Here is a 27,510-nt window from a genome sequence, read left to right on the forward strand (position 1 = left end):
GAATATGCTGTCTCAAGCCACATACGCAGTACTCATTCCTGAAGGGTTCAGGGTTGCATAGCTCAGGATTGCCCTCAGGCTAATTATTTCTTCCCTTGTTTTTCATCTGGACCCGGTGTGGGAGATATTCACCCTTTTTTTAACTTCATGACGGAAACTAGTTCTGTCTCAACTTCGCAGCCATTCCGTTATCCGGGTCAACCTAGGCAGAGTCATCTGGTCATGAATGATTCAGAGTCTGCTGCGTTCTACCTATTCCTTAATCTGCAAAGGTCCTTCAATAGGAAAAGAGGTCGGTCTCATCAGATGGTTCCTTTTCATAGTCATTGTGATGGAGCATACCCTACATTGTCCCAAAGTTTCCCATCAGTTCACTTCCAGCCCCCGACTCAGCGGTTGCTCTCCAGCATGTTGGCAGTAGCCTTCTCTCTAGTCCTTCCATTCCGCTTGTATTCTACTATCAAGGTGGTACTCTACTTCCTTACAGTTTCCTCTTGGAAACTTCTGTGTCAGTTTTTCGGATCCATCACCTTGCTATTTCAATTTTACTGTTCCAGTTTTTTTCAGGGCCAGTTAGTGAACCACAGCATCCAAGAGCCGGTTAGTGGACCGCAGCATCCAAGAGCCGGTTAGTGGACCGCAGCATCTAAGAGCCGGTTAGTGGACCGCAGTATCCAAGAGCCAGTTAGTGGACCGCAGCATCCAAGAGCCGGATAGTGGACCGCAGCATCCAAGAGCCAGTTAGTGGACCGCAGCATCCAAGAGTAGATTAGTGGACAGCGGCATCAAAGAGCCGGTTAGTGGATCGCAGCATCCAAGAGCCAGTTAGTGGACCACAGCATCGAAATAGCCAGCTCGTGGACTGCAGCATCCAAGAGCCGGTTAGTGGACCGCAGAATCCAAGAGCCGGTTAGTGGACCGCAGCATCCAAGAGCCAGTTAGTGGACCACAGCATCCAAGAGCCGGTTAGTGGATCGCAGCATCCAAGAGCCGGTTAGTGGATCGCAGCATCCAAGAGCCAGTTAGTGGACCGCAGCATCCAAGAGCCGGTTAGTGGACCGCAGCATCCAAGAGCCGGTTAGTGGACCGCAGCATCCAAGAGCCGGTTAGTGGACCACAGCATCGAAAGAGCCAGCTCGTGGACTGCAGCATCCAAGAGCCGGTTAGTGGACCGCAGCATCCAAGAGCCAGTTAGTGGACCGCAGCATCCAAGAGCCGGTTAGTGGACCGCAGCATCCAAGAGCCGGTTAGTGGATCGCAGCATCCAAGAGCCGGTTAGTGGATCGCAGCATCCAAGAGCCAGTTAGTGGACCACAGCATCGAAAGAGCCGGTTAGTCAACCGCAGCATCCAAGCTCCGGTTCCTCCGGTCACGGTGTGATTACGATCTAAGTAGAGAATTCCCCTTATTTTTCCCTTACTCTCCTCCCTGTTGTCGGTCCAGGAGCCCAGTATGTCACTCAACCCCCTTGGGGCAGGTTTCTGTATTCTTTTCAGGGAAACCAGTCTTCTCATTTCATTTGTTTGTATTTTATGTGGGGAGTGCTCGCTAACACAATCCTAGCGCCCGCCCAGGTGTCTTTTGAGAAGCCAGCCTCTGGTGTCGAACACTTTCTCTGCTTTCTAGCAGTTTCTTCGGACGCTCAGATTCCCTGTTTGCGTCTGGACAGTCATCATTTGTCTTCGACCTTGGATCCGCTTTGTGGTTCTGACGCTTAATGGTGTAGGTCAGATCTCCATTGTTTCCTTACAGGGGCCTCCGGCATCATTCTTTATCAGGCTGATGTTCTCCGTTATTTTTTACCTTTTTTCTTGGAGCTTTCCGGCCTGGGTAGTAATGTTGGTTCCATATTACCATGGCCAGTCTCCGACCTGCGATTTTTGCCTCATATTTTTGACTAGTTCTTGTAGTCTTCCCACCCTTGGGGACTGCTTTGTGCTTTGGGACGTCCCACGGTTTCCTGTGTCCCCCAATGAAGCGACAGAGAAAAAGATTTGGGGTTGTTTCGGTAAAATCTCTATCTCGGAGCCTTCATTGGGGGATACAGCACCCGCGCTTTCCTCTATGGATTCTGTTGGATCGGTCTGTGTTCTTTTTTTCAGGTTGCTTCGCTCCGGTCGGTGGGTGGACACAACTGAGGAGCCATTTTTTTATTACATAGTGTCAGCCTCCTAGCAGCGTACACCCATTTTTTCCTGTGCCCCCCAATAAAGAATCAGAGAAACGGCTATTACGGTAAAAACCCAAAATCTTTTTCATATTACTCTTGAATTGTCCAGACCAGGACGGATCCACGGGAGAGGCTTTCACCCAAGATTCTCCTATACAGCAGTCCCCTTGTATATGGCTCATGTCGCCTATTTATGACACATCTCCTATAGAGCGACCCCTGTATATGGCTCATGTCGCCTATTTATGACACACATCTCCTATAGAGCGGCCCCCTGTATATGGCTCATGTCACCTATTTATGACACACATCTCCTATAGAGCGGCCCCCTGTATATGGCTCATGTCGCCTATTTATGACACACATCTCCTATAGAGCGGCCCCCTGTATATGGCTCATGTCGCCTATTTATGACACACATCTCCTATAGAGCGGCCCCCTGTATATGGCTCACGTCGCCTATTTATGACACACATCTCCTATAGAGCGGCCCCCTGTATATGGCTCATGTCGCCTATTTATGACACACATCTCCTATAGAGCGGCCCCCCTGTATATGGCTCATGTCGCCTATTTATGACACATCTCCTATAGAGCGGCCCCCTGTATATGGCTCACGTCGCCTATTTATGACACATCTCCTATAGAGCGGCCCCCTGTATATGGCTCATGTCGCCTATTTATGACACATCTCCTATAGAGCGGCCCCCCTGTATATGGCTCATGTCGCCTATTTATGACACATCTCCTATAGAGCGGCCCCCTGTATATGGCTCATGTCGCCTATTTATGACACATCTCCTATAGAGCGGCCCCCTGTATATGGCTCATGTCGCCTATTTATGACACATCTCCTATAGAGCGGCCCCCCTGTATATGGCTCATGTCACCTATTTATGACACATCTCCTATAGAGCGGCCCCCTGTATATGGCTCATGTCGCCTATTTATGACACATATTCTATAGAGCGGCCCCTGTATATGGCTCATGTCGCCTATTTATGACACATCTCCTATAGAGCGGCCCCCTGTATATGGCTCATGTCACCTATTTATGACACATCTCTTATAGAGCGGCCCCCTGTATATGGCTCATGTCACCTATTTATGACACACATCTCCTATAGAGCGGCCCCCTGTATATGGCTCATGTCACCTATTTATGACACACATCTCCTATAGAGCGGCCCCCTGTATATGGCTCATGTCGCCTATTTATGACACACATCTCCTATAAAGCGGCCCCCCTGTATATGGCTCATGTCACCTATTTATGACACATCTCCTATAGAGCGGCCCCCCTGTATATGGCTCATGTCGCCCATTTATGACACATATCTCCTATAGAGCGGCCCCCTGTATATGGCTCATGTCGCCTATTTATGACACATCTCCTATAGAGCGGCCCCCTGTATATGGCTCATGTCGCCTATTTATGACACACATCTCATATAGAGCGGCCCCCTGTATATGGCTCATGTCGCCTATTTATGACACATCTCCTATAGAGCGGCCCCCCTGAATATGGCTCATGTCACCTATTTATGACACACATCTCCTATAGAGCGGCCCCTGTATATGGCTCATGTCGCCTATTTATGACACACATCTCCTATAGAGCGGCCCCCCTGTATATGGCTCATGTTACCTATTTATGACACATCTCCAATAGAGCAGCCCCCCTGTATATGGCTCATGTCACCTATTTATGACACATCTCCTATAGAGCTGTCCCCCTGTATATGGCTCATGTCACCTATTTATGACATCTCCTATAGAGCGGCCCCCTGTATATGGCTCATGTCGCCTATTTATGACACACATCTCCTATAGAGCGGCCCCCTGTATATGGATCATGTCGCCTATTTATGACACATCTCCTATAGAGCGGCCCCCTGTATATGGCTCATGTCGCCTATTTATGACATCTCCTATAGAGCGGCCCCCCTGTATATGGCTCATGTCGCCTATTTATGACACATCTCCTATAGAGCGGCCCCCTGTATATGGCTCATGTCGCCTATTTATGACACATCTCCTATAGAGCGGCCCCCTGTATATGGCTCATGTCACCTATTTATGACACACATCTCCTATAGAGCGGCCCCCTGTATATGGCTCATGTCACCTATTTATGACACATCTCCTATAGAGCGGCCCCCCTGTATATGGCTCATGTCGCCTATTTATGACACACATCTCCTATAGAGCGGCACCCCTGTATATGGCTCATGTCGCCTATTTGACACACATCTCCTATAGAGCGGCCCCCTGTATATGGCTCATGTCGCCTATTTATGACACATCTCCTATAGAGCGGCCCCCCTGTATATGGCTCATGTCACCTATTTATGACACACATCTCCTATAGAGCGGCCCCCTGTATATGGCTCATGTCACCTATTTATGACACATCTCCTATAGAGCGGCCCCCCTGTATATGGCTCATGTCACCTATTTATGACACATCTCCTATAGAGCGGCCCCCTGTATATGGCTCATGTCACCTATTTATGACACACATCTCCTATAGAGCGGCCCCCTGTATATGGCTCATGTCGCCTATTTATGACACACATCTCCTATAGAGCGGCCCCCTGTATATGGCTCATGTCGCCTATTTATGACACACATCTCCTATAAAGCGGCCCCCTGTATATGGCTCATGTCACCTATTTATGACACATCTCCTATAGAGCGGCCCCCTGTATATGGCTCATGTCACCTATTTATGGCACACATCTCCTATAGAGCGGCCCCCCTGTATAAGCTCACGTCACCTATTTATGACACATCTCCTATAGAGCGGCCCCCTGTATATGGCTCACGTCGCCTATTTATGACATCTCCTATAGAGCGGCCCCCTGTATATGGCTCACGTCGCCTATTTATGACACATCTCCTATAGAGCGGCCCCCTGTATATGGCTCACGTCGCCTATTTATGACACACATCTCCTATAGAGCGGCCCCCTGTATATGGTTCATGTCGTCTATTTATGACACACATCTCCTATAGAGCGGCCCCCTGTATATGGCTCATGTCGCCTATTTATGACACACATCTCCTATAGAGCGGCCCCCTGTATATGGCTCATGTCACCTATTTATGACACACATCTCCTATAGAGCGGCCCCCCTGTATATGGCTCATGTCGCCTATTTATGACACATCTCCTATAGAGCGGCCTCCTGTATATGGCTCATGTCGCCTATTTATGACACATCTCCTATAGAGCGGCCCCCTGTATATGGCTCATGTCGCCTATTTATGACACACATCTCCTATAGAGCGGCCCCCCTGTATATGGCTCATGTCACCTATTTATGACACATCTCCTATAGAGCGGCCCCCCTGTATATGGCTCATGTCGCCTATTTATGACACACATCTCCTATAGAGCGGCCCCCTGTATATGGCTCATGTCGCCTATTTATGACACACATCTCCTATAGAGCGGCCCCCTGTATATGGCTCATGTCACCTATTTATGACACACATTCCTATAGAGCGGCCCCCCTGTATATGGCTCATGTCACCTATTTATGACACATCTCCTATAGAGCGGCCCCCTGTATATGGCTCATGTCGCCTATTTATGACACACATCTCCTATAGAGCGGCCCCCTGTATATGGCTCATGTCGCCTATTTATGACACATCTCCTATAGAGCGGCCCCCTGTATATGGCTCATGTCGCCTATTTATGACACACATCTCCTATAGAGCAGCCCCCTGTATATGGTTCATGTCGCCTATTTATGACACATCTCCTTTAGAGCGGCCACCCTGTATATGTCTCATGTCGCCTATTTATGACACATATTCTATAGAGCGGCCCCCTGTATATGGCTCATGTCGCCTATTTATGACACACATCTCCTATAGAGCGGCCCCCTGTATATGGCTCATGTCACCTATTTATGTCACACATCTCCTATAGAGCGGCCCCCTGTATATGGCTCATGTCACCTATTTATGACACATCTCCTATAGAGCGGCCCCCTGTATATGGCTCATGTCACCTATTTATGTCACACATCTCCTATAGAGCGGCCCCCTGTATATGGCTCATGTCACCTATTTATGACACATCTCCTATAGAGCGGCCCCCTGTATATGGCTCATGTCACCTATTTATGACACACATCTCCTATAGAGCGACCCCCTGTATATGGCTCATGTCACCTATTTATGACACACATCTCCTATAGAGCGGCCCCCCTGTATATGGCTCATGTCGCCTATTTATGACACATCTCCTATAGAGCGACCCCCTGTATATGGCTCATGTCGCCTATTTATGACATCTCCTATAGAGCGGCCCCCTGTATATGGCTCATGTCGCCTATTTATGACACATCTCCTATAGAGCGACCCCCTGTATATGGCTCATGTCGCCTATTTATGACACACATCTCCTATAGAGCGGCCCCCTGTATATGGCTCATGTCACCTATTTATGACACATCTCCTATAGAGCGGCCCCCTGTATATGGCTCATGTCGCCTATTTATGACACATCTCCTATAGAGCGGCCCCCTGTATATGGCTCATGTCACCTATTTATGACACATCTCCTATAGAGGGGCCCCCCTGTATATGGCTCATGTCGCCTATTTATGACACATCTCCTATAGAGCGGCCCCCTGTATATGGCTCATGTCGCCTATTTATGACACATCTCCTATAGAGCGGCCCCCCTGTATATGGCTCATGTCGCCTATTTATGACACACATCTCCTATAGAGCGGCCCCCTGTATATGGCTCATGTCGCCTATTTATGACATCTCCTATAGAGCGGCCCCCCTGAATATGGCTCATGTCGCCTATTTATGACACACATCTCCTATAGAGCGGCCCCTGTATATGGCTCATGTCGCCTATTTATGACACACATCTCCTATAGAGCGGCCCCCTGTATATGGCTCATGTCGCCTATTTATGACACACATCTCCTATAGAGCGGCCCCCTGTATATGGCTCATGTCGCCTATTTATGACACATCTCCTATAGAGCGGCCCCCCTGAATATGGCTCATGTCACCTATTTATGACACACATCTCCTATAGAGCGGCCCCTGTATATGGCTCATGTCGCCTATTTATGACACACATCTCCTATAGAGCGGCCCCTGTATATGGCTCATGTCGCCTATTTATGACACACATCTCCTATAGAGCGGCCCCCTGTATATGGCTCATGTCACCTATTTATGACACACATCTCCTATAGAGCGGCCCCCTGTATATGGCTCATGTCGCCTATTTATGACACACATCTCCTATAGAGCGGCCCCCTGTATATGGCTCATGTCGCCTATTTATGACACACATCTCCTATAAAGCGGCCCCCCTGTATATGGCTCATGTCACCTATTTATGACACATCTCCTATAGAGCGGCCCCCTGTATATGGCTCATGTCACCTATTTATGACACACATCTCCTATAGAGCGGCCCCCCTGTATATGGCTCATGTCGCCTATTTATGACACACATCTCCTATAGAGCGGCCCCCCTGTATATGGCTCATGTCGCCTATTTATGACACATCTCCTATAGAGCGGCCCCCTGTATATGGCTCATGTCGCCTATTTATGACACATCTCCTATAGAGCGGCCCCCCTGTATATGGCTCATGTCGCCTATTTATGACACATCTCCTATAGAGCGGCCCCCTGTATATGGCTCATGTCGCCTATTTATGACACATCTCCTATAGAGCGGCCCCCTGTATATGGCTCATGTCGCCTATTTATGACACATCTCCTATAGAGCGGCCCCCCTGTATATGGCTCATGTCGCCTATTTATGACACATCTCCTATAGAGCGGCCCCCTGTATATGGCTCATGTCGCCTATTTATGACACATCTCCTATAGAGCGGCCCCTGTATATGGCTCATGTCGCCTATTTATGACACATCTCCTATAGAGCGGCCCCCTGTATATGGCTCATGTCACCTATTTATGACACATCTCCTATAGAGCGGCCCCCTGTATATGGCTCATGTCACCTATTTATGACACACATCTCCTATAGAGCGGCCCCCTGTATATGGCTCATGTCACCTATTTATGACACACATCTCCTATAGAGCGGCCCCCTGTATATGGCTCATGTCGCCTATTTATGACACACATCTCCTATAAAGCGACCCCCTGTATATGGCTCATGTCACCTATTTATGACACATCTCCTATAGAGCGGCCCCCCTGTATATGGCTCATGTCGCCCATTTATGACACATATCTTCTATAGAGCGGCCCCCTGTATATGGCTCATGTCGCCTATTTATGACACATCTCCTATAGAGCGGCCCCCTGTATATGGCTCATGTCGCCTATTTATGACACACATCTCATATAGAGCGGCCCCCTGTATATGGCTCATGTCGCCTATTTATGACACATCTCCTATAGAGCGGCCCCCCTGAATATGGCTCATGTCACCTATTTATGACACACATCTCCCATAGAGCGGCCCCTGTATATGGCTCATGTCGCCTATTTATGACACACATCTCCTATAGAGCGGCCCCCCTGTATATGGCTCATGTTACCTATTTATGACACATCTCCAATAGAGCGGCCCCCCTGTATATGGCTCATGTCGCCTATTTATGACACATCTCCTATAGAGCTGTCCCCCTGTATATGGCTCATGTCACCTATTTATGACACACATCTCCTATAGAGCGGCCCCCTGTATATGGCTCATGTCGCCTATTTATGACACATCTCCTATAGAGCGGCCCCCCTGAATATGGCTCATGTCACCTATTTATGACACACATCTCCTATAGAGCGGCCCCTGTATATGGCTCATGTCGCCTATTTATGACACACATCTCCTATAGAGCGGCCCCTGTATATGGCTCATGTCGCCTATTTATGACACACATCTCCTATAGAGCGGCCCCCTGTATATGGCTCATGTCACCTATTTATGACACACATTTCCTATAGAGCGGCCCCCTGTATATGGCTCATGTCGCCTATTTATGACACACATCTCCTATAGAGCGGCCCCCTGTATATGGCTCATGTCGCCTATTTATGACACACATCTCCTATAAAGCGGCCCCCCTGTATATGGCTCATGTCACCTATTTATGACACATCTCCTATAGAGCGGCCCCCTGTATATGGCTCATGTCACCTATTTATGACACACATCTCCTATAGAGCGGCCCCCCTGTATATGGCTCATGTCGCCTATTTATGACACACATCTCCTATAGAGCGGCCCCCCTGTATATGGCTCATGTCGCCTATTTATGACACATCTCCTATAGAGCGGCCCCCTGTATATGGCTCATGTCGCCTATTTATGACACATCTCCTATAGAGCGGCCCCCCTGTATATGGCTCATGTCGCCTATTTATGACACATCTCCTATAGAGCGGCCCCCTGTATATGGCTCATGTCGCCTATTTATGACACATCTCCTATAGAGCGGCCCCCTGTATATGGCTCATGTCGCCTATTTATGACACATCTCCTATAGAGCGGCCCCCCTGTATATGGCTCATGTCGCCTATTTATGACACATCTCCTATAGAGCGGCCCCCTGTATATGGCTCATGTCGCCTATTTATGACACATCTCCTATAGAGCGGCCCCTGTATATGGCTCATGTCGCCTATTTATGACACATCTCCTATAGAGCGGCCCCCTGTATATGGCTCATGTCACCTATTTATGACACATCTCCTATAGAGCGGCCCCCTGTATATGGCTCATGTCACCTATTTATGACACACATCTCCTATAGAGCGGCCCCCTGTATATGGCTCATGTCACCTATTTATGACACACATCTCCTATAGAGCGGCCCCCTGTATATGGCTCATGTCGCCTATTTATGACACACATCTCCTATAAAGCGGCCCCCCTGTATATGGCTCATGTCACCTATTTATGACACATCTCCTATAGAGCGGCCCCCCTGTATATGGCTCATGTCGCCCATTTATGACACATATCTTCTATAGAGCGGCCCCCTGTATATGGCTCATGTCGCCTATTTATGACACATCTCCTATAGAGCGGCCCCCTGTATATGGCTCATGTCGCCTATTTATGACACACATCTCATATAGAGCGGCCCCCTGTATATGGCTGATGTCGCCTATTTATGACACATCTCCTATAGAGCGGCCCCCCTGAATATGGCTCATGTCACCTATTTATGACACACATCTCCCATAGAGCGGCCCCTGTATATGGCTCATGTCGCCTATTTATGACACACATCTCCTATAGAGCGGCCCCCCTGTATATGGCTCATGTTACCTATTTATGACACATCTCCAATAGAGCGGCCCCCCTGTATATGGCTCATGTCGCCTATTTATGACACATCTCCTATAGAGCTGTCCCCCTGTATATGGCTCATGTCACCTATTTATGACACACATCTCCTATAGAGCGGCCCCCTGTATATGGCTCATGTCGCCTATTTATGACATCTCCTATAGAGCGGCCCCCCTGTATATGGCTCATGTCACCTATTTATGACACACATCTCCTATAGAGCGGCCCCCTGTATATGGCTCATGTCGCCTATTTATGACACATCTCCTATAGAGCGGCCCCCTGTATATGGCTCATGTCACCTATTTATGACACACATCTTCTATAGAGCGGCCCCCTGTATATGGCTCATGTCACCTATTTATGACACATCTCCTATAGAGCGGCCCCCCTGTATATGGCTCATGTCACCTATTTATGACACACATCTCCTATAGAGCGGCCCCCTGTATATGGCTCATGTCACCTATTTATGACACATCTCCTATAGAGCGGCCCCCTGTATATGGCTCATGTCGCCTATTTATGACACATATCTCCTATAGAGCGGCCCCCTGTATATGGCTCATGTCACTTATTTATGACACACATCTCCTATAGAGCGGCACCCCTGTATATGGCTCATGTCGCCTATTTGACACACATCTCCTATAGAGCGGCCCCCTGTATATGGCTCATGTCGCCTATTTATGACACATCTCCTATAGAGCGGCCCCCTGTATATGGCTCATGTCACCTATTTATGACACACATCTCCTATAGAGCGGCCCCCCTGTATATGGCTCATGTCACCAATTTATGACACATCTCCTATAGAGCGGCCCCCTGTATATGGCTCATGTCACCTATTTATGACACACATCTCCTATAGAGCGGCCCCCTGTATATGGCTCATGTCGCCTATTTATGACACACATCTCCTATAGAGCGGCCCCCTGTATATGGCTCATGTCGCCTATTTATGACACACATCTCCTATAAAGCGGCCCCCTGTATATGGCTCATGTCACCTATTTATGACACATCTCCTATAGAGCGGCCCCCTGTATATGGCTCATGTCACCTATTTATGGCACACATCTCCTATAGAGCGGACCCCCTGTATATGGCTCACGTCGCCTATTTATGACACATCTCCTATAGAGCGGCCCCCTGTATATGGCTCACGTCGCCTATTTATGACACATCTCCTATAGAGCGGCCCCCTGTATATGGCTCACGTCGCCTATTTATGACACATCTCCTATAGAGCGGCCCCCTGTATATGGTTCACGTCGTCTATTTATGACACACATCTCCTATAGAGCGGCCCCCTGTATATGGCTCATGTCGCCTATTTATGACACACATCTCCTATAGAGCGGCCCCCTGTATATGGCTCATGTCGCCTATTTATGACACACATCTCCTATAGAGCGGCCCCCCTGTATATGGCTCATGTCGCCTATTTATGACACATCTCCTATAGAGCGGCCTCCTGTATATGGCTCATGTCGCCTATTTATGACACATCTCCTATAGAGCGGCCCCCTGTATATGGCTCATGTCGCCTATTTATGACACACATCTCCTATAGAGCGGCCCCCTGTATATGGTTCATGTCGCCTATTTATGACACATCTCCTTTAGAGCGGCCACCCTGTATATGGCTCATGTCACCTATTTATGACACATATTCTATAGAGCGGCCCCCTGTATATGGCTCATGTCGCCTATTTATGACACACATCTCCTATAGAGTGGCCCCCTGTATATGGCTCATGTCACCTATTTATATCACACACCTCCTATAGAGCGGCCCCCTGTATATGGCTCATGTCACCTATTTATGACACATCTCCTATAGAGCGGCCCCCTGTATATGGCTCATGTCACCTATTTATGTCACACATCTCCTATAGAGCGGCCCCCTGTATATGGCTCATGTCACCTATTTATGACACATCTCCTATAGAGCGGCCCCCTGTATATGGCTCATGTCACCTATTTATGTCACACATCTCCTATAGAGCGGCCCCCTGTATATGGCTCATGTCACCTATTTATGACACATCTCCTATAGAGCGGCCCCCCTGTATATGGCTCATGTCGCCTATTTATGACACACATCTCCTATAGAGCGGCCCCCTGTATATGGCTCATGTCGCCTATTTATGACACACATCTCCTATAGAGTGGCCCCCTGTATATGGCTCATGTCGCCTATTTATGACACATCTCCTATAGAGCGGCCCCCTGTATATGGCTCATGTCACCTATTTATGACACACATCTCCTATAGAGCGACCCCCTGTATATGGCTCATGTCACCTATTTATGACACACATCTCCTATAGAGCGGCCCCCCTGTATATGGCTCATGTCGCCTATTTATGACACATCTCCTATAGAGCGACCCCCTGTATATGGCTCATGTCGCCTATTTATGACACATCTCCTATAGAGCGGCCCCCTGTATATGGCTCATGTCGCCTATTTATGACACACATCTCCTATAGAGCGGCCCCCTGTATATGGCTCATGTCGCCTATTTATGACACATCTCCTATAGAGCGGCCCCCTGTATATGGCTCATGTCACCTATTTATGACACATCTCCTATAGAGCGGCCCCCTGTATATGGCTCATGTCACCTATTTATGACACATCTCCTATAGAGCGGCCCCCCTGTATATGGCTCATGTCGCCTATTTATGACACACATCTCCTATAGAGCGGCCCCCTGTATATGGCTCATGTCGCCTATTTATGACACATCTCCTATAGAGCGGCCCCCCTGAATATGGCTCATGTCACCTATTTATGACACACATCTCCTATAGAGCGGCCCCTGTATATGGCTCATGTCGCCAATTTATGACACACATCTCCTATAGAGCGGCCCCCTGTATATGGCTCATGTCGCCTATTTATGACACACATCTCCTATAGAGCGGCCCCCTGTATATGGCTCATGTCGCCTATTTATGACACATCTCCTATAGAGCGGCCCCCCTGAATATGGCTCATGTCACCTATTTATGACACATCTCCTATAGAGCGGCCCCTGTATATGGCTCATGTCGCCTATTTATGATACACATCTCCTAAAGAGCGGCCCCTGTATATGGCTCATGTCGCCTATTTATGACACACATCTCCTATAGAGCGGTCCCCTGTATATGGCTCATGTCGCCTATTTATGACACACATCTCCTATAGAGCGGCCCCCTGTATATGGCTCATGTCGCCTATTTATGACACACATCTCCTATAGAGCGGCCCCCTGTATATGGCTCATGTCGCCTATTTATGACACACATCTCCTATAAAGCGGCCCCCCTGTATATGGCTCATGTCACCTATTTATGACACACATCTCCTATAGAGCGGTTCCCTGTATATGGCTCACGTCACCTATTTATGACACATCTCCTATAGAGCGGCCCCCCTGTATATGGCTCACGTCACCTATTTATGACACATCTCCTATAGAGCGGCCCCCTGTATATGGCTCATGTCACCTATTTATGACACATCTCCTATAGAGCGGCCCCCTGTATATGGCTCATGTCACCTATTTATGACACATCTCCTATAGAGCGGCCCCCTATATATGGCTCATGTCACCTATTTATGACACACATCTCCTATAGAGCGGTCCCCCTGTATATGGCTCATGTCACCTATTTATGACACAAATCTCCTATAGAGCGGCCCCCTGTATATGGCTCATGTCGCCTATTTATGACACATCTCCTATAGAGCTGTCCCCCTGTATATGGCTCATGTCGCCTATTTATGACACATCTCCTATAGAGCGGCCCCCTGTATATGGCTCATGTCGCCTATTTATGACACACATCTCCTATAGAGCGGCCCCCTGTATATGGCTCATGTCGCCCATTTATGACACATCTCCTATAGAGCGGCCCCCTGTATATGGCTCATGTCGCCTATTTATGACATCTCCTATAGAGCGGCCCCCTGTATATGGCTCATGTCGCCTATTTATGACACATCTCCTATAGAGCGGCCCCCTGTATATGGCTCATGTCACCTATTTATGACACACATCTCCTATAGAGCGGCCCCTGTATATGGCTCATGTCGCCTATTTATGACACACATCTCCTATAGAGCGGCCCCTGTATATGGCTCATGTCGCCTATTTATGACACACATCTCCTATAGAGCGGCCCCCTGTATATGGCTCATGTCGCCTATTTATGACACACATCTCCTATAGAGCGGCCCCCTGTATATGGCTCATGTCTCTATTTATGACACACATCTCCTATAGAGCGGCCCCCTGTATATGGCTCATGTTACCTATTTATGACACATCTCCAATAGAGCAGCCCCCCTGTATATGGCTCATGTCACCTATTTATGACACATCTCCTATAGAGCTGTCCCCCTGTATATGGCTCATGTCACCTATTTATGACATCTCCTATAGAGCGGTTCCCTGTATATGGCTCATGTCGCCTATTTATGACACATCTCCTATAGAGCGGCCCCCTGTATATGGCTCATGTCACCTATTTATGACACACATCTCCTATAGAGCGGCCCCCCTGTATATGGCTCATGTCGCCTATTTATGACACATCTCCTATAGAGCGGCCCCCTGTATATGGCTCATGTCACCTATTTATGACACACATCTCCTATAGAGCGGCCCCCTGTATATGGCTCATGTCACCTATTTATGACACACATCTCCTATAGAGCGGCCCCCCTGTATATGGCTCATGTCGCCTATTTATGACACATCTCCTATAGAGCTGTCCCCCTGTATATGGGTCATGTCACCTATTTATGACACATCTCCTATAGAGCGGCCCCCTGTATATGGCTCATGTCGCCTATTTATGACATCTCCTATAGAGCGGCCCCCCTGTATATGGCTCATGTCACCTATTTATGACACATCTCCTATAGAGCGGCCCCCTGTATATGGCTCATGTCACCTATTTATGACACATCTCCTATAGAGCGGCCCCCTGTATATGGCCCATGTCGCCTATTTATGACACACATCTCCTATAGAGCGGCCCCCCTGTATATGGCTCATGTCGCCTATTTATGACATCTCCTATAGAGCGGCCCCCTGTATATGGCTCATGTCACCTATTTATGACACATCTCCTATAGAGCGGCCCCCTGTATATGGCTCATGTCACCTATTTATGACACATCTCCTATAGAGCGGCCCCCTGTATATGGCTCATGTCACCTATTTATGACACATCTCCTATAGAGCGGCCCCCCTGTATATGGCTCATGTCACCTATTTATGACACACATCTCCTATAGAGCGGCCCCCTGTATATGGCTCATGTCACCTATTTATGACACATCTCCTATAGAGCGGCCCCCTGTATATGGCTCATGTCACCTATTTATGACACATCTCCTATAGAGCGGCCCCCTGTATATGGCTCATGTCGCCTATTTATGACACACATCTCCTATAGAGCGGCCCCCTGTATATGGCTCATGTCGCCTATTTATGACACATCTCCTATAGAGCGGCCCCCCTGTATATGGCTCATGTCGCCTATTTATGACACACATCTCCTATAGAGCGGCCCCCTGTATATGGCTCATGTCGCCTATTTATGACACATCTCCTATAGAGCGGCCCCCCTGTATATGGCTCATGTCGCCTATTTATGACACACATCTCCTATAGAGCGGCCCCCTGTATATGGCTCATGTCGCCTATTTATGACACATCTCCTATAGAGCGGCCCCCTGTATATGGCTCATGTTACCTATTTATGACACACATCTCCTATAGAGCGGCCCCCTGTATATGGCTCATGTTACCTATTTATGACACACATCTCCTATAGAGCGGCCCCCCTGTATATGGCTCATGTCGCCTATTTATGACACACATCTCCTATAGAGCGGCCCCCCTGTATATGGCTCATGTCGCCTATTTATGACACACATCTCCTATAGAGCGGCCCCCTGTATATGGCTCATGTTACCTATTTATGACACACATCTCCTATAGAGCGGCCCCCTGTATATGGCTCATGTCACCTATTTATGACACACATCTCCTATAGAGCGGCCCCCTGTATATGGCTCATGTCACCTATTTATGACATCTCCTATAGAGCGGCCCCCCTGTATATGGCTTATGTCGCCCATTTATGACCCATCTCCTATAGAGCGGCCCCCTGTATATGGCTCATGTCGCCCATTTATGACACACATCTCCTATAGAGCGGCCCCCCTGTATATGGCTCATGTCACCTATTTATGACACATCTCCTATAGAGCGGCCCCCTGTATATGGCTCATGTTACCTATTTATGACACACATCTCCTATAGAGCGGCCCCCTGTATATGGCTCATGTCGCCTATTTATGACACACATCTCCTATAGAGCGGCCCCCTGTATATGGCTCATGTCACCTATTTATGACACATCCCCTATAGACCAATCCCCCCGTATATCACACACACATTCCCTATAGACTGGTCCCCTATATATCACACACATCCTCTATACACCAGTCCCCCTGTATATCACACACACCCCCTATAGACCAGTCCCCTATATATCACACACATTCACTATAGACCAGTCCCCCCTGTATAGGACACATCCCCTGTAGATGGTCCCACCTGTATATGATATACATCCCCTATAGCTCCATCACTCAGTATACAATACATATCCCCTATAGGCCCGTCACTCTGTATACGTTACACATCCCCTATAGACCCGTCCCTCTGTATACGATACACATCCCCTATAGTCTAGTCCCTCTGTATATCACACACATCCCCTATAGATTGGTCCCTCTGTATACGATACACATTCGCAATAGACCCATCCCTCTGTATAAGATACACATCCCCTATAGTCCGGTCCCCTCTGTATATCACACACATCTCCTATAGACCGGTCCCCTCTGTATATGGCATCCCCTATAGAACGGTCCCCTCTGTATACGATACACGCCCCCTATAGTCTAGTCCCTCTGTATATCACACACATCCCCTATAGACCCGTCCCTCTGTATACGATACACATCCCCTATAGACCCGTCCCTCTGTATACGATACACATCCCCTATAGACCCGTCCCTCTGTATACGATACACATTCTCTATAGACCAGGGGTGTCAAACTGCATTCCTCGAGGGCTGCGAACAGGTCATGTTTTCAGGATTTCCTTGTACTGCACAGGTGATAATTTAATCACCAACTCATTATTTGTGTAGGTGATTAAATTATCACCTGTGCAGTACAAGGAAATCCTGAAAACATGACCTGTTCGCAGCCCTCGAGGAATGCAGTTTGACACCCCTGCTATAGACCGTCCCTCTGTATACGATACACATCCCCTATTCACCCGTCCCTCTGTATACGATACACATCCCCTATTCACCCGTCCCTCTGTATACGATACACATCCCCTATTCACCCGTCCCTCTGTATACGATACACATCCCTTATTGTCCCGTCCCCCTGTATACGATACACATCCCCTAGCGACCCGTCCCTCTGTATACGATACACATTCCCAATAGACCCGTCCCCCTGTATACGATACACATCCCTTATTGTCCCGTCCCCCTGTATACGATACACATCCCTTATTGACCCGTCCCCCTGTATACGATACACATCCCCTAGTGACCCGTCCCTCTGTATACGATACACATTCCCAATAGACCCATCTCTCTGTATACGATATACAAAGGGGACCGGACTATAGGGGATGTGTATCGTATACAGAGGGACGGGCCTTTAGGGGGTGTCATATACAGAGGGACCGGTCTATAGGGGATGTCATATACAGAGGGGACCGGTCTATAGGAGATGTGTGTGATATACAAAGGGGACCGGACTATAGGGGATGTGTATCACACACATCTCCTATAGACCGGTCCCCTCTGTATATGACATCCCCTATAGACCGGTCCCTCTGTATACGATACACGTCCCCTATAGTCTAGTCCCTCTGTATATCACACACATCCCCTATAGACCCGTCCCTCTGTATATCACACAAATCCCCTATAGACCGGTTCCTCTGTATATGACACCCTCTATAGACCCGTCCCTCTGTATACGATACACGTCCCCTATAGTCCGGTCCCCTCTGTATATCACACACATCCCCTATAGACCGGTCCCTCTGTACATCACACACATCTCCTATAGACCGGTCCCTCTGTATATGACATCCCCTATAGACCCGTCCCTCTGTATACGATACACTTCCCCTATAGTCTAGTCCCTCTGTACATCACACACATCTCCTATAGACCCGTACCTCTGTATAGGACACCTCCCATACACCCCCCTGGTCCTTACACATGGGCTTCAGCTGGCTGATCAGCTCCTCCTTGCTCCACTTCATCCACTCCTTGCGGTCGCTGCTGGTGGAGCAGAGGATGGGGCCGCAGATCTTCCCGCAGTCCTCGATGGCCGGGACATTCAGGTAGTGAACGAGGACGATGTCCGGGTTCTGTAAGAGATGGCAGACGGGTCACAGAAGACTCCTCCCCATAATCAGCGGCTGGCCCTGTGCTCGGCTGTAGCGCCAGTGTCGCCCACACACCCTGATGGACGTCAGTGTGTGTCACAGTGGATAGCGGCACCACCAATATGGAGGACAGCGACGTGCAGGGACTGACGGGGACGAGGCACCGCTAAGCTCAGGCCCTATACAGATCGGAGCCGTGGCTCACTGAGGACCCCCTATGGCCAAGTGACTAACTGCAGCAACCTGGACGCGTGCCGGACAGCAAGCAGGCGGTGCCAGAGACGTGTTATAGTCTGCTGTCCCCGACCTCATGTCCGGCGCGGCTCCTCCAGCCTCGGGTAAGGCTGCACACCGTAGTCTCGGAGGTCACGCTCGTCCAGCCGCCGGCACGGATGTGCACCTCGGGCCGTCCTGTAATCTCATCGGCCGTAGGGTCAGCAGACATGGCATCAGTGCCCATCCTTTACACTGCAGGTGGCACCATTCCTCACCTGCAGGAGCCAGTAGCAGCGGCGGTGAAATGTCGGGACGATGGAGGAGTGCACATAGCAGCCATACAGGCACTGCGGAGACAGAGGGGGAGGTTAGAGGACGGGAGGAGAGAGGACGGCCCCCCGGGGCGGCTCCCCATGGGGACGCACCTCCATGCCCTGCACCTTCAGCTTCATGTGATCCTCTCGGGTGGTCTTGCCGTCCTTGCGCTTCTTCCAGCAGTAGCCATCTTTCCGATATTTCACCTTCTTGCGGTTGTACAGGATAATGGAGCCGTTCTGGGGTCTGGACATACAGAAACACAGGATGAAGCCCCCGATACAGGGGAGGACATCATATATCATGGGGGTAATCATTAAAGCTAGCCAGAATCAAAGAGTCCCTCAATTTATTACAAAAAGGGATTTCCAGAAAATCCCTAAACCTGAGAGAAATATAAACCGTTTCCCGGAGGGTCAGACTGACAGATAAAGTGACGGACAGGCGGTCTGAATCCCTGGATTTACATATAGTGGGGGGACAGCCGGTGTCCCACCGTAGCAAGTGGGAACAGATTATGGGCTCGTGTTCCAGATCCTATAGTGCTGGCAGAATGCTGGAACTGTCCATTGAAAAGAGAGCAGAGGGGAAGTCTCACAGACTGTCCCCGGACACAGCGGGTGTGTGCACCGTGCTTGGGGGGTGAAGGCAGGAGAACAGTGCCTATCTACATCTCCGAGCCCCCCACCCCCGCCCCATAGTGACCTCACGCAGCCGCGTGGTACAGAGATACAGAGGTCCAACTCCTTGTAGTGGCCCCGGCACCGTTCCAGCACACAGAGGCAGCAGCAGGCGGTCACCTGGTCTTGGGTGCACAGGACAGCCACTCCTCGTGCTTCTCGAAGGTGATCAGGTACGAGGCGATCTCCTGCAGACAGAGCAGAAGAATCCGGGTAAAAGTCACTGAGCCTGGCCGAAGCAAAGCGAGCCGAGATGGCGGCCGGGGCAAAGCTGACAGAACGAGGAACATACAAGAGAGCTGCGCAGAGTATTTAAGGAGAAAAGGCTGGTCTCAGCGATCACAGATCACACAGCGGTAGGCATACAGCAGCACAGAGTATCTCAGGAGAGAAGGCTGATCTCAGTAATCACAGGTCACACAGCGGCAGGCATACAGCAGTACAGAGTATCTCAGGAGAGAAGGATGATCTCAGCGATCACAGATCGCACAGCAGTAGGCATACAGCAGCACAGAGTATCTCAGGAGAGAAGGTGGATCTCAGCGATCACAGGTCACACAGCGGTAGGCATACAGCAGCACAGAGTATCTCAGGAGAGAAGGCTTATCTCAGTGATCACAGATCACACAGCAGTAGTCATACAGCAGCACAGAGTATCTCAGGGGAGAAGGCTTATCTCAGCGATCACAGATCACACAGCGGAAGGCATACAGCAGCACAGAGTATCTCAGGAGAGAAGGCGGATCTCAGCGATCACAGGTCACACAGCTGCAGGCATACAGCAGCACAGAGTATCTCAGGGGAGAAGGCTGATCTCAGTGATCACAGATCACACAGCGGTAGTTATACAGCAGCACATAGTATCTCAGGGGAGAAGGCTGATCTCAGCGATCACACAGCGGTAGGCATACAGCAGCACAGAGTATCTCAGGGGAGAAGGCTGATCTCAGCAATCACAGATCACACAGCGGTAGGCATACAGCAGCACAGAGTATCTCAGGAGAGAAGGCGGATCTCAGGGATCACTGATCACACAGCAGTAGGCATACAGCAGCACAGAGTATCTCAGGAGAGAAGGCTGATCTCAGCAATCACAGATCACACAGCAGGAGCCATACAGCAGCACATAGTATCTCAGGAGAGAAGGCGGATCTCAGCGATCACAGATCACACAGCGGCAGGCATACAGCAGCACAGAGTATCTCAGGAGAGAAGGCTGATCTCAGCGATCACACAGCGGTAGGCATACAGCAGCACAGAGTATCTCAGGGGAGAAGGCTGATCTCAGTGATCACAGATCACACAGCAGTAGGCATACAGCAGCACAGAGTATCTCAGGGGAGAAGGCTGATCTCAGCGATCACACAGCGGTAGGCATACAGCAGCAAAGAGTATCTCAGGGGAGAAGGCTGATCTCAGCGACCACAGATCACACAGCGGTAGGTATACAGCAGCACAGAGTATCTCAGGAGAGAAGGTGGATCTCAGCGATCACAGGTCACACAGCGGTAGGCATACAGCAGCACAGAGTATCTCAGGGGAGAAGGCTTATCTCAGCGATCACAGATCACACAGTGGCAGGCATACAGCAGCACAGAGTATCTCAGGAGAGAAGGCGGATCTCAGGGATCACAGATCACACAGCAGTAGTCATACAGCAGCACAGAGTATCTCAGGGGAGAAGGCTTATCTCAGCGATCACAGATCACACAGTGGCAGGCATACAGCAGCACAGAGTATCTCAGGAGAGAAGGCGGATCTCAGGGATCACTGATCACACAGCAGTAGGCATACAGCAGCACAGAGTATCTCAGGAGAGAAGGCTGATCTCAGCGATCACACAGTGGTAGGCATACAGCAGCACAGAGTATCTCAGGGGAGAAGGCTGATCTCAGTGATCACAGATCACACAGCAGTAGGCACACAGCAGCACAGAGTATCTCAGGAGAGAAGGCTTATCTCAGCGATCACAGATCACACAGCGGCAGGCATAAAGCAGCACAGAGTATCTCAGGAGAGAAGACTGATCTCAGCGATCACAGATCACACAGCAGTAGGCATATAGCATCTCAGGAGAGAAGGCTGATCTCAGTGATCACAGATCACACAGCGGTAAGTATACAGCAGCACAGAGTATCTCAGGGGAGAAGGCTCATCTCAGCGATTACAGATTACACAGCGGTAGTTATACAGCAGCACATAGTATCTCAGGGGAGAAGGCTGATCTCAGTGATCACAGATCACACAGCAGGAGCCATACAGCAGCACAGAGTATCTCAGGAGAGAAGGCTGATCTCAGATCACACAGCAGTAGGCATACAGCAGCACAGAGTATCTCAGGAGAGAAGGCTGATCTCAGATCACACAGTGGCAGGCATACAGCAGCACAGAGTATCTCAGGAGAGAAGGCGGATCTCAGGGATCACTGATCACACAGCAGTAGGCATACAGCAGCACAGAGTATCTCAGGAGAGAAGGCTGATCTCAGCGATCACACAGCGGTAGGCATACAGCAGCACAGAGTATCTCAGGGGAGAAGGCTGATCTCAGTGATCACAGATCACACAGCAGTAGGCACACAGCAGCACAGAGTATCTCAGGAGAGAAGGCTTATCTCAGCGATCACAGATCACACAGCGGCAGGCATAAAGCAGCACAGAGTATCTCAGGAGAGAAGACTGATCTCAGCGATCACAGATCACACAGCAGTAGGCATATAGCATCTCAGGAGAGAAGGCTGATCTCAGTGATCACAGATCACACAGCGGTAAGTATACAGCAGCACAGAGTATCTCAGGGGAGAAGGCTCATCTCAGCGATTACAGATTACACAGCGGTAGTTATACAGCAGCACATAGTATCTCAGGGGAGAAGGCTGATCTCAGTGATCACAGATCACACAGCAGGAGCCATACAGCAGCACAGAGTATCTCAGGAGAGAAGGCTGATCTCAGCGATCACAGGTCACACAGCAGTAGGCATACAGCAGCACAGAGTATCTCAGGAGAGAAGGCTGATCTCAGCGATCACAGGTCACACAGCGGAAGGTATACAGCAGCAGAGTATCTCAGGAGAGAAGGCTGATCTCAGGGATCACAGGTCACATAGCGGTACGTACAGAGCAGCACAGAATATCTCAGGAGGCGCCGTACCTCATTGGTGTTCCAGCGCAGCCTCTCTTTCGGCAGGGCTGCGCACCTCGGTAAACACTCCAGCAGCTTCTTGGGTAGGAAAACCTTAATGTGGTGACTGTTCTCTAAAGAAAAAAAATGTGGGATTATAAGAGACCCCGATACAGGGTATAATATCACATATAATCTCACTTTAGACCTCAGTACAGGGTATAATCTCACCCGAGTTCCCGATACAAGGTATAATCTCATCCAAGACCCCAACACAGGGTATAATCTCATCCAAGACCCCAAGACAGGGTATAATCTCACCTGAGACCCCAGTACATGGTATAATCTCACTTCAGACCTCAGTATAATCTCACATATAATCTTATTTTAGACCTCAGAACAAGGCATAATATCATATACTAGATTGTGGCCCGATTCTAACGCATCGGGTATTCTAGAATATGCATGTCCCCGTAGTATATGGACAATGACGATTCCAGAATTCGCGGCAGACTGTGTCCGTCGCTGATTGATCGAGGCAACCTTTATGACATCATCGTCGCCATGGCAACCATTATGACATAATCGTCGCTGTGCCCGTTGCTGATTGGTTGAGGCCTGGCGGCCTCGACCAATCAGAGACGCGGGATTTCCAGGACAGACAGACAGACAGACAGAAAGACAGACAGACAGAAAGACAGAGACAGAAAGACAGACAGACGGAAAAACCCTTAGACAATTATATATATACTAGATTGTGGCCCGATTCTAACGCATCGGGTATTCTAGAATATGCATGTCCCAGTAGTATATGGACAATGACGATTCCAGAATTCGCGGCAGACTGTGCCCGTCGCTGATTGGTCGAGGCGACCTTTATGACATCATCGTCGCCATGGCAACCATTATGACATCATCGTCGTTGTGCCCGTTGCTGATTGGTCGAGGCCTGGCGGCCTCGACCAATCAGAGATGCGGGATATCTACGTCCTTTATGACATCATCGTCGCTGTGCTCGTCGCTGATTGGTCGAGGCCTGGCGGCCTCGACCAATCAGAGACGCGGGATTTCCAGGACAGACAGACAGACAGACAGACAGACAGACAGACGGAAAAACCCTTAGACAATTATATATATATAGATAATCTCACTTAAAACCTCAGTACAGGGTATAATCACACATATAATCTCACTTTAGACCTCAGTACAGGGTATAATCTCATCTGAGAGCCAGACACAGGGTATAATCTCACCTGAGACCTCAGTACAGGGTATAATCTCATCTGAGACCCCAGTATAGGATATAACCTCACGTATAATCTCACCTGAGACCCAGATACAGGGTATAATCACATCTGAGAGCCCGATACAGGGTATAATCTCATCTGAGAGCCAGACACAGGGTATAATCTCACCTGAGACCTCAGTACAGGGTATAATCTCATCTGAGACCCCAGTATAGGATATAACCTCACGTATAATCTCACCTGAGACCCAGATACAGGGTATAATCACATCTGAGAGCCCGATACAGGGTATAATCTCACCTGAGTCCTCAGTACAGGTTATAATCTCACCTGAGTCCTCAGTACAGGGTATAATCTCACCTGAGTCCTCAGTACAGGGTATAATCTCACCTGAGTCCTCAGTACAGGGTATAATCTCATCTGAGAGCCTGATACAGGGTATAATCTCACCTGAGACCCCAGTATAGGATATAACCTCAGGTATAATCTCACCTGAGACCCCGATACAGGGTACAATCTCACATGAGACCCCAGTACAGGGTATAATCTCACCTGAGACCTCAGTACAGGGTATAATCTCATCGGAGAGCCTGAAACAGGGTATAATCTCACATGAGACCCCAGTATAGGATATAACCTCAGGTATAATCTCACCTGAGACCCCGATACAGGGTACAATCTCACATGAGACCCCAGTACAGGTTATAATCTCACATATAATCTTACCTGAGACCTCAGCGCCCTCCTTGCTATTCATGGCCATTAGTGGGACATCTCGGGGGAGGAGAACACGCGTTAGGCTCGGGGGCGTCTGGATTTACTGTTCTCTGGAACACAAGAGGACAGGAGGGATTAGGAGAGTGAGGAGACGCCGGTTATCTCCTGGTGTCCGTCGTGTGGACATCTGTGGTTCAGGAATGAATAGACACGGACATGCGAGATGGAGACTACAGGTAAGAGCGGACGTCCGGGCCTGCACCCTAAGCGGAGTACCCAGCATGAACCTGTGCACAACATGGAGTGTCACACGGGGTAAAGGACGCGGCGCTGATAATCCAGGTAATAAATGCAGCAACCTTCACCCTCATCCACAGCCAGGAGATAAGAGGCAATGTCAGCTATGACTGAGTTGAGGTTCATTAGTATTCAGCCCCCTGTAGTCCAATAACCCTAAATAAAATCCTGCGTGACCAATAGCCCCCAGAAGTCACATCATTAATACATTGCGTCCACCTGGGTGTGATTCCTTCTCAGAATAACTGCAGCTGTTCTGTGAAGGCCTCAGAGGTTTGTGAGCGAACATTAGGGACCAAACAGCATGATGAAAGCCAAGGAGCCCACCAGACAGGTCAGGGATAAAGGTATAAAGTTGTGAAGAGTAAAGTAGGGTTAGGTTATAAACAATAGCCCAAGCTCTGAACATCTCATGGAGCACTGTACAATATAGCATCTAAAAATGGAAGGAGTACGGCACAACTGCAAACCTACGAAGACATGGCCATCCACCTAACCTGGCATCAAAGTATGGAGAGCACTAATGAGAGAAACAGCTGAGGCCCATGGTCACTGCAAAAGCAAAAGGTGGCTACTTTGAAGAACCTAGAATATAAGACATAATTTCAGTTGTTTCACACTTTTTTGTTAAGTATATAATTCCACATGTGTTAATTCATAGTTTTGATGCCTTCAGTGAGAATGTACAATTTTCATAGTCAGGAAAATGGAAAATACAGAAAAATCTTTAAATGAGAAGGTGTGTCCAAACTTTTGCTGTGTGTTTGTGTGTGTACATATATACACACAGATATACTGTGAAGGATGAGGGAGACTCCATTTTGGATTTTTAATTCAGGCCCCAAAGATTATCCAGAGATCTTCCTCCAGTGTTGAAGTGGCCCCACCCTTGGGAAAAGTGCTCAGATCCCCCCACAAGAGCAGAACTTTGTCCAAATGGCCAGAGAATTAGAGGCCACGTGTTAATGAAGGTAGAGCTAGGACCCCCTGCTGTCTTTTGTGCAAGTCTGCCTACGTCAAGGGAAAACTCTAGACTCCGACACCTAGAGTTGAATTATGAGAGTACCGTGCATTTCAGGGTTATATCCGATATACGACCAGAACCCTGGGAGACCTCCGCACGGACCTCTGCGTCTCATATTTCTCTAGTGGTCCCGGATTACGAGTTATTGAGACTGCCTCTCCAGAACCTCTTAGCCGACCCAAGTTTGGACTTTCCGCAGAGGTCCAGCCCCAAAGAACTCGTTGAGATGTCAGTCGTCCCGTTCGGACCTCCCGCTAGGAAGTTATGACCCATCCTAGATATTGGGAAGAATTTCAGCTAGGAGGTCAAGGGAGTAGAATTCAGTCCGACCCAGAGGGGCGGTGGCAAATATGGGAGGGGGCGAGCTAGGGGCTAAAGGCTAGCTACACACCTTTTGCCTTTGTTCTACTACGGAAGCCGTGTCACGTCACGTGTGGAGACGGACCAGAAACTAAGAAGGTGCCTGTGGATACGAGAGCTTCCCTTCATCCACAAGCGAAAAGAAACGGTAACGTGACACATACAGCTAACTGCAATCCCAACCTGTACCCTCCCTTTATCTGTACTTCTGGCTACAATATCTGTATATATCTGTATTAACTAGCGCGCCTTTGTGCAATTTTGGGCTGCTCTTTTATCTCGAAACCCTATTTCCCACATCTGTGAGTCCGGCTAGTACTTACACACTACCTGGGGTTGGTTTCTGACCCGATATAAGTGTGATAAGGGATTGGGCATATATCTAACGAGGAACTGGTGTCAGCATACCATTCTGGTGTTATTGGGGGATCCCGGCAGTGAAGGATCGGAGGTTGATATCGATATTCCCAGCCTGGGACTGGAGATAAACAGTGTGTCCGTAAAGTCATAGTGCACTTTTGACCAGTCACAGGAT

At 49.1% G+C, this 27,510-nt stretch overlaps 1 protein-coding gene across 3 annotated transcripts in view; it reads right to left on the reverse strand.

Moving 5' to 3' along the window:
- The window catches only part of CAMTA2 (calmodulin binding transcription activator 2), a 137,357-nt gene that overhangs the window by 101,791 nt on the left and 8,056 nt on the right, over window positions 1-27,510 (reverse strand). For all 3 annotated transcript variants that reach the window (XM_069767517.1, XM_069767515.1, XM_069767516.1), the window contains exons 2-7: window positions 25,304-25,404; window positions 23,361-23,464; window positions 20,329-20,396; window positions 19,639-19,774; window positions 19,489-19,560; window positions 18,826-18,979 (exon numbers count right to left, since the gene is read on the reverse strand). In XM_069767517.1, the coding sequence (XP_069623618.1) occupies window positions 18,826-18,979; window positions 19,489-19,560; window positions 19,639-19,774; window positions 20,329-20,396; window positions 23,361-23,464; window positions 25,304-25,340 (571 nt within the window). In that variant the 5' untranslated portion in view covers window positions 25,341-25,404. The remainder of the gene's footprint in view (window positions 1-18,825; window positions 18,980-19,488; window positions 19,561-19,638; window positions 19,775-20,328; window positions 20,397-23,360; window positions 23,465-25,303; window positions 25,405-27,510) is intronic.

This window comes from Ranitomeya imitator, chromosome 4 (assembly GCF_032444005.1).
Source record: "Ranitomeya imitator isolate aRanImi1 chromosome 4, aRanImi1.pri, whole genome shotgun sequence".
Taxonomy (NCBI): domain Eukaryota; kingdom Metazoa; phylum Chordata; class Amphibia; order Anura; family Dendrobatidae; genus Ranitomeya; species Ranitomeya imitator.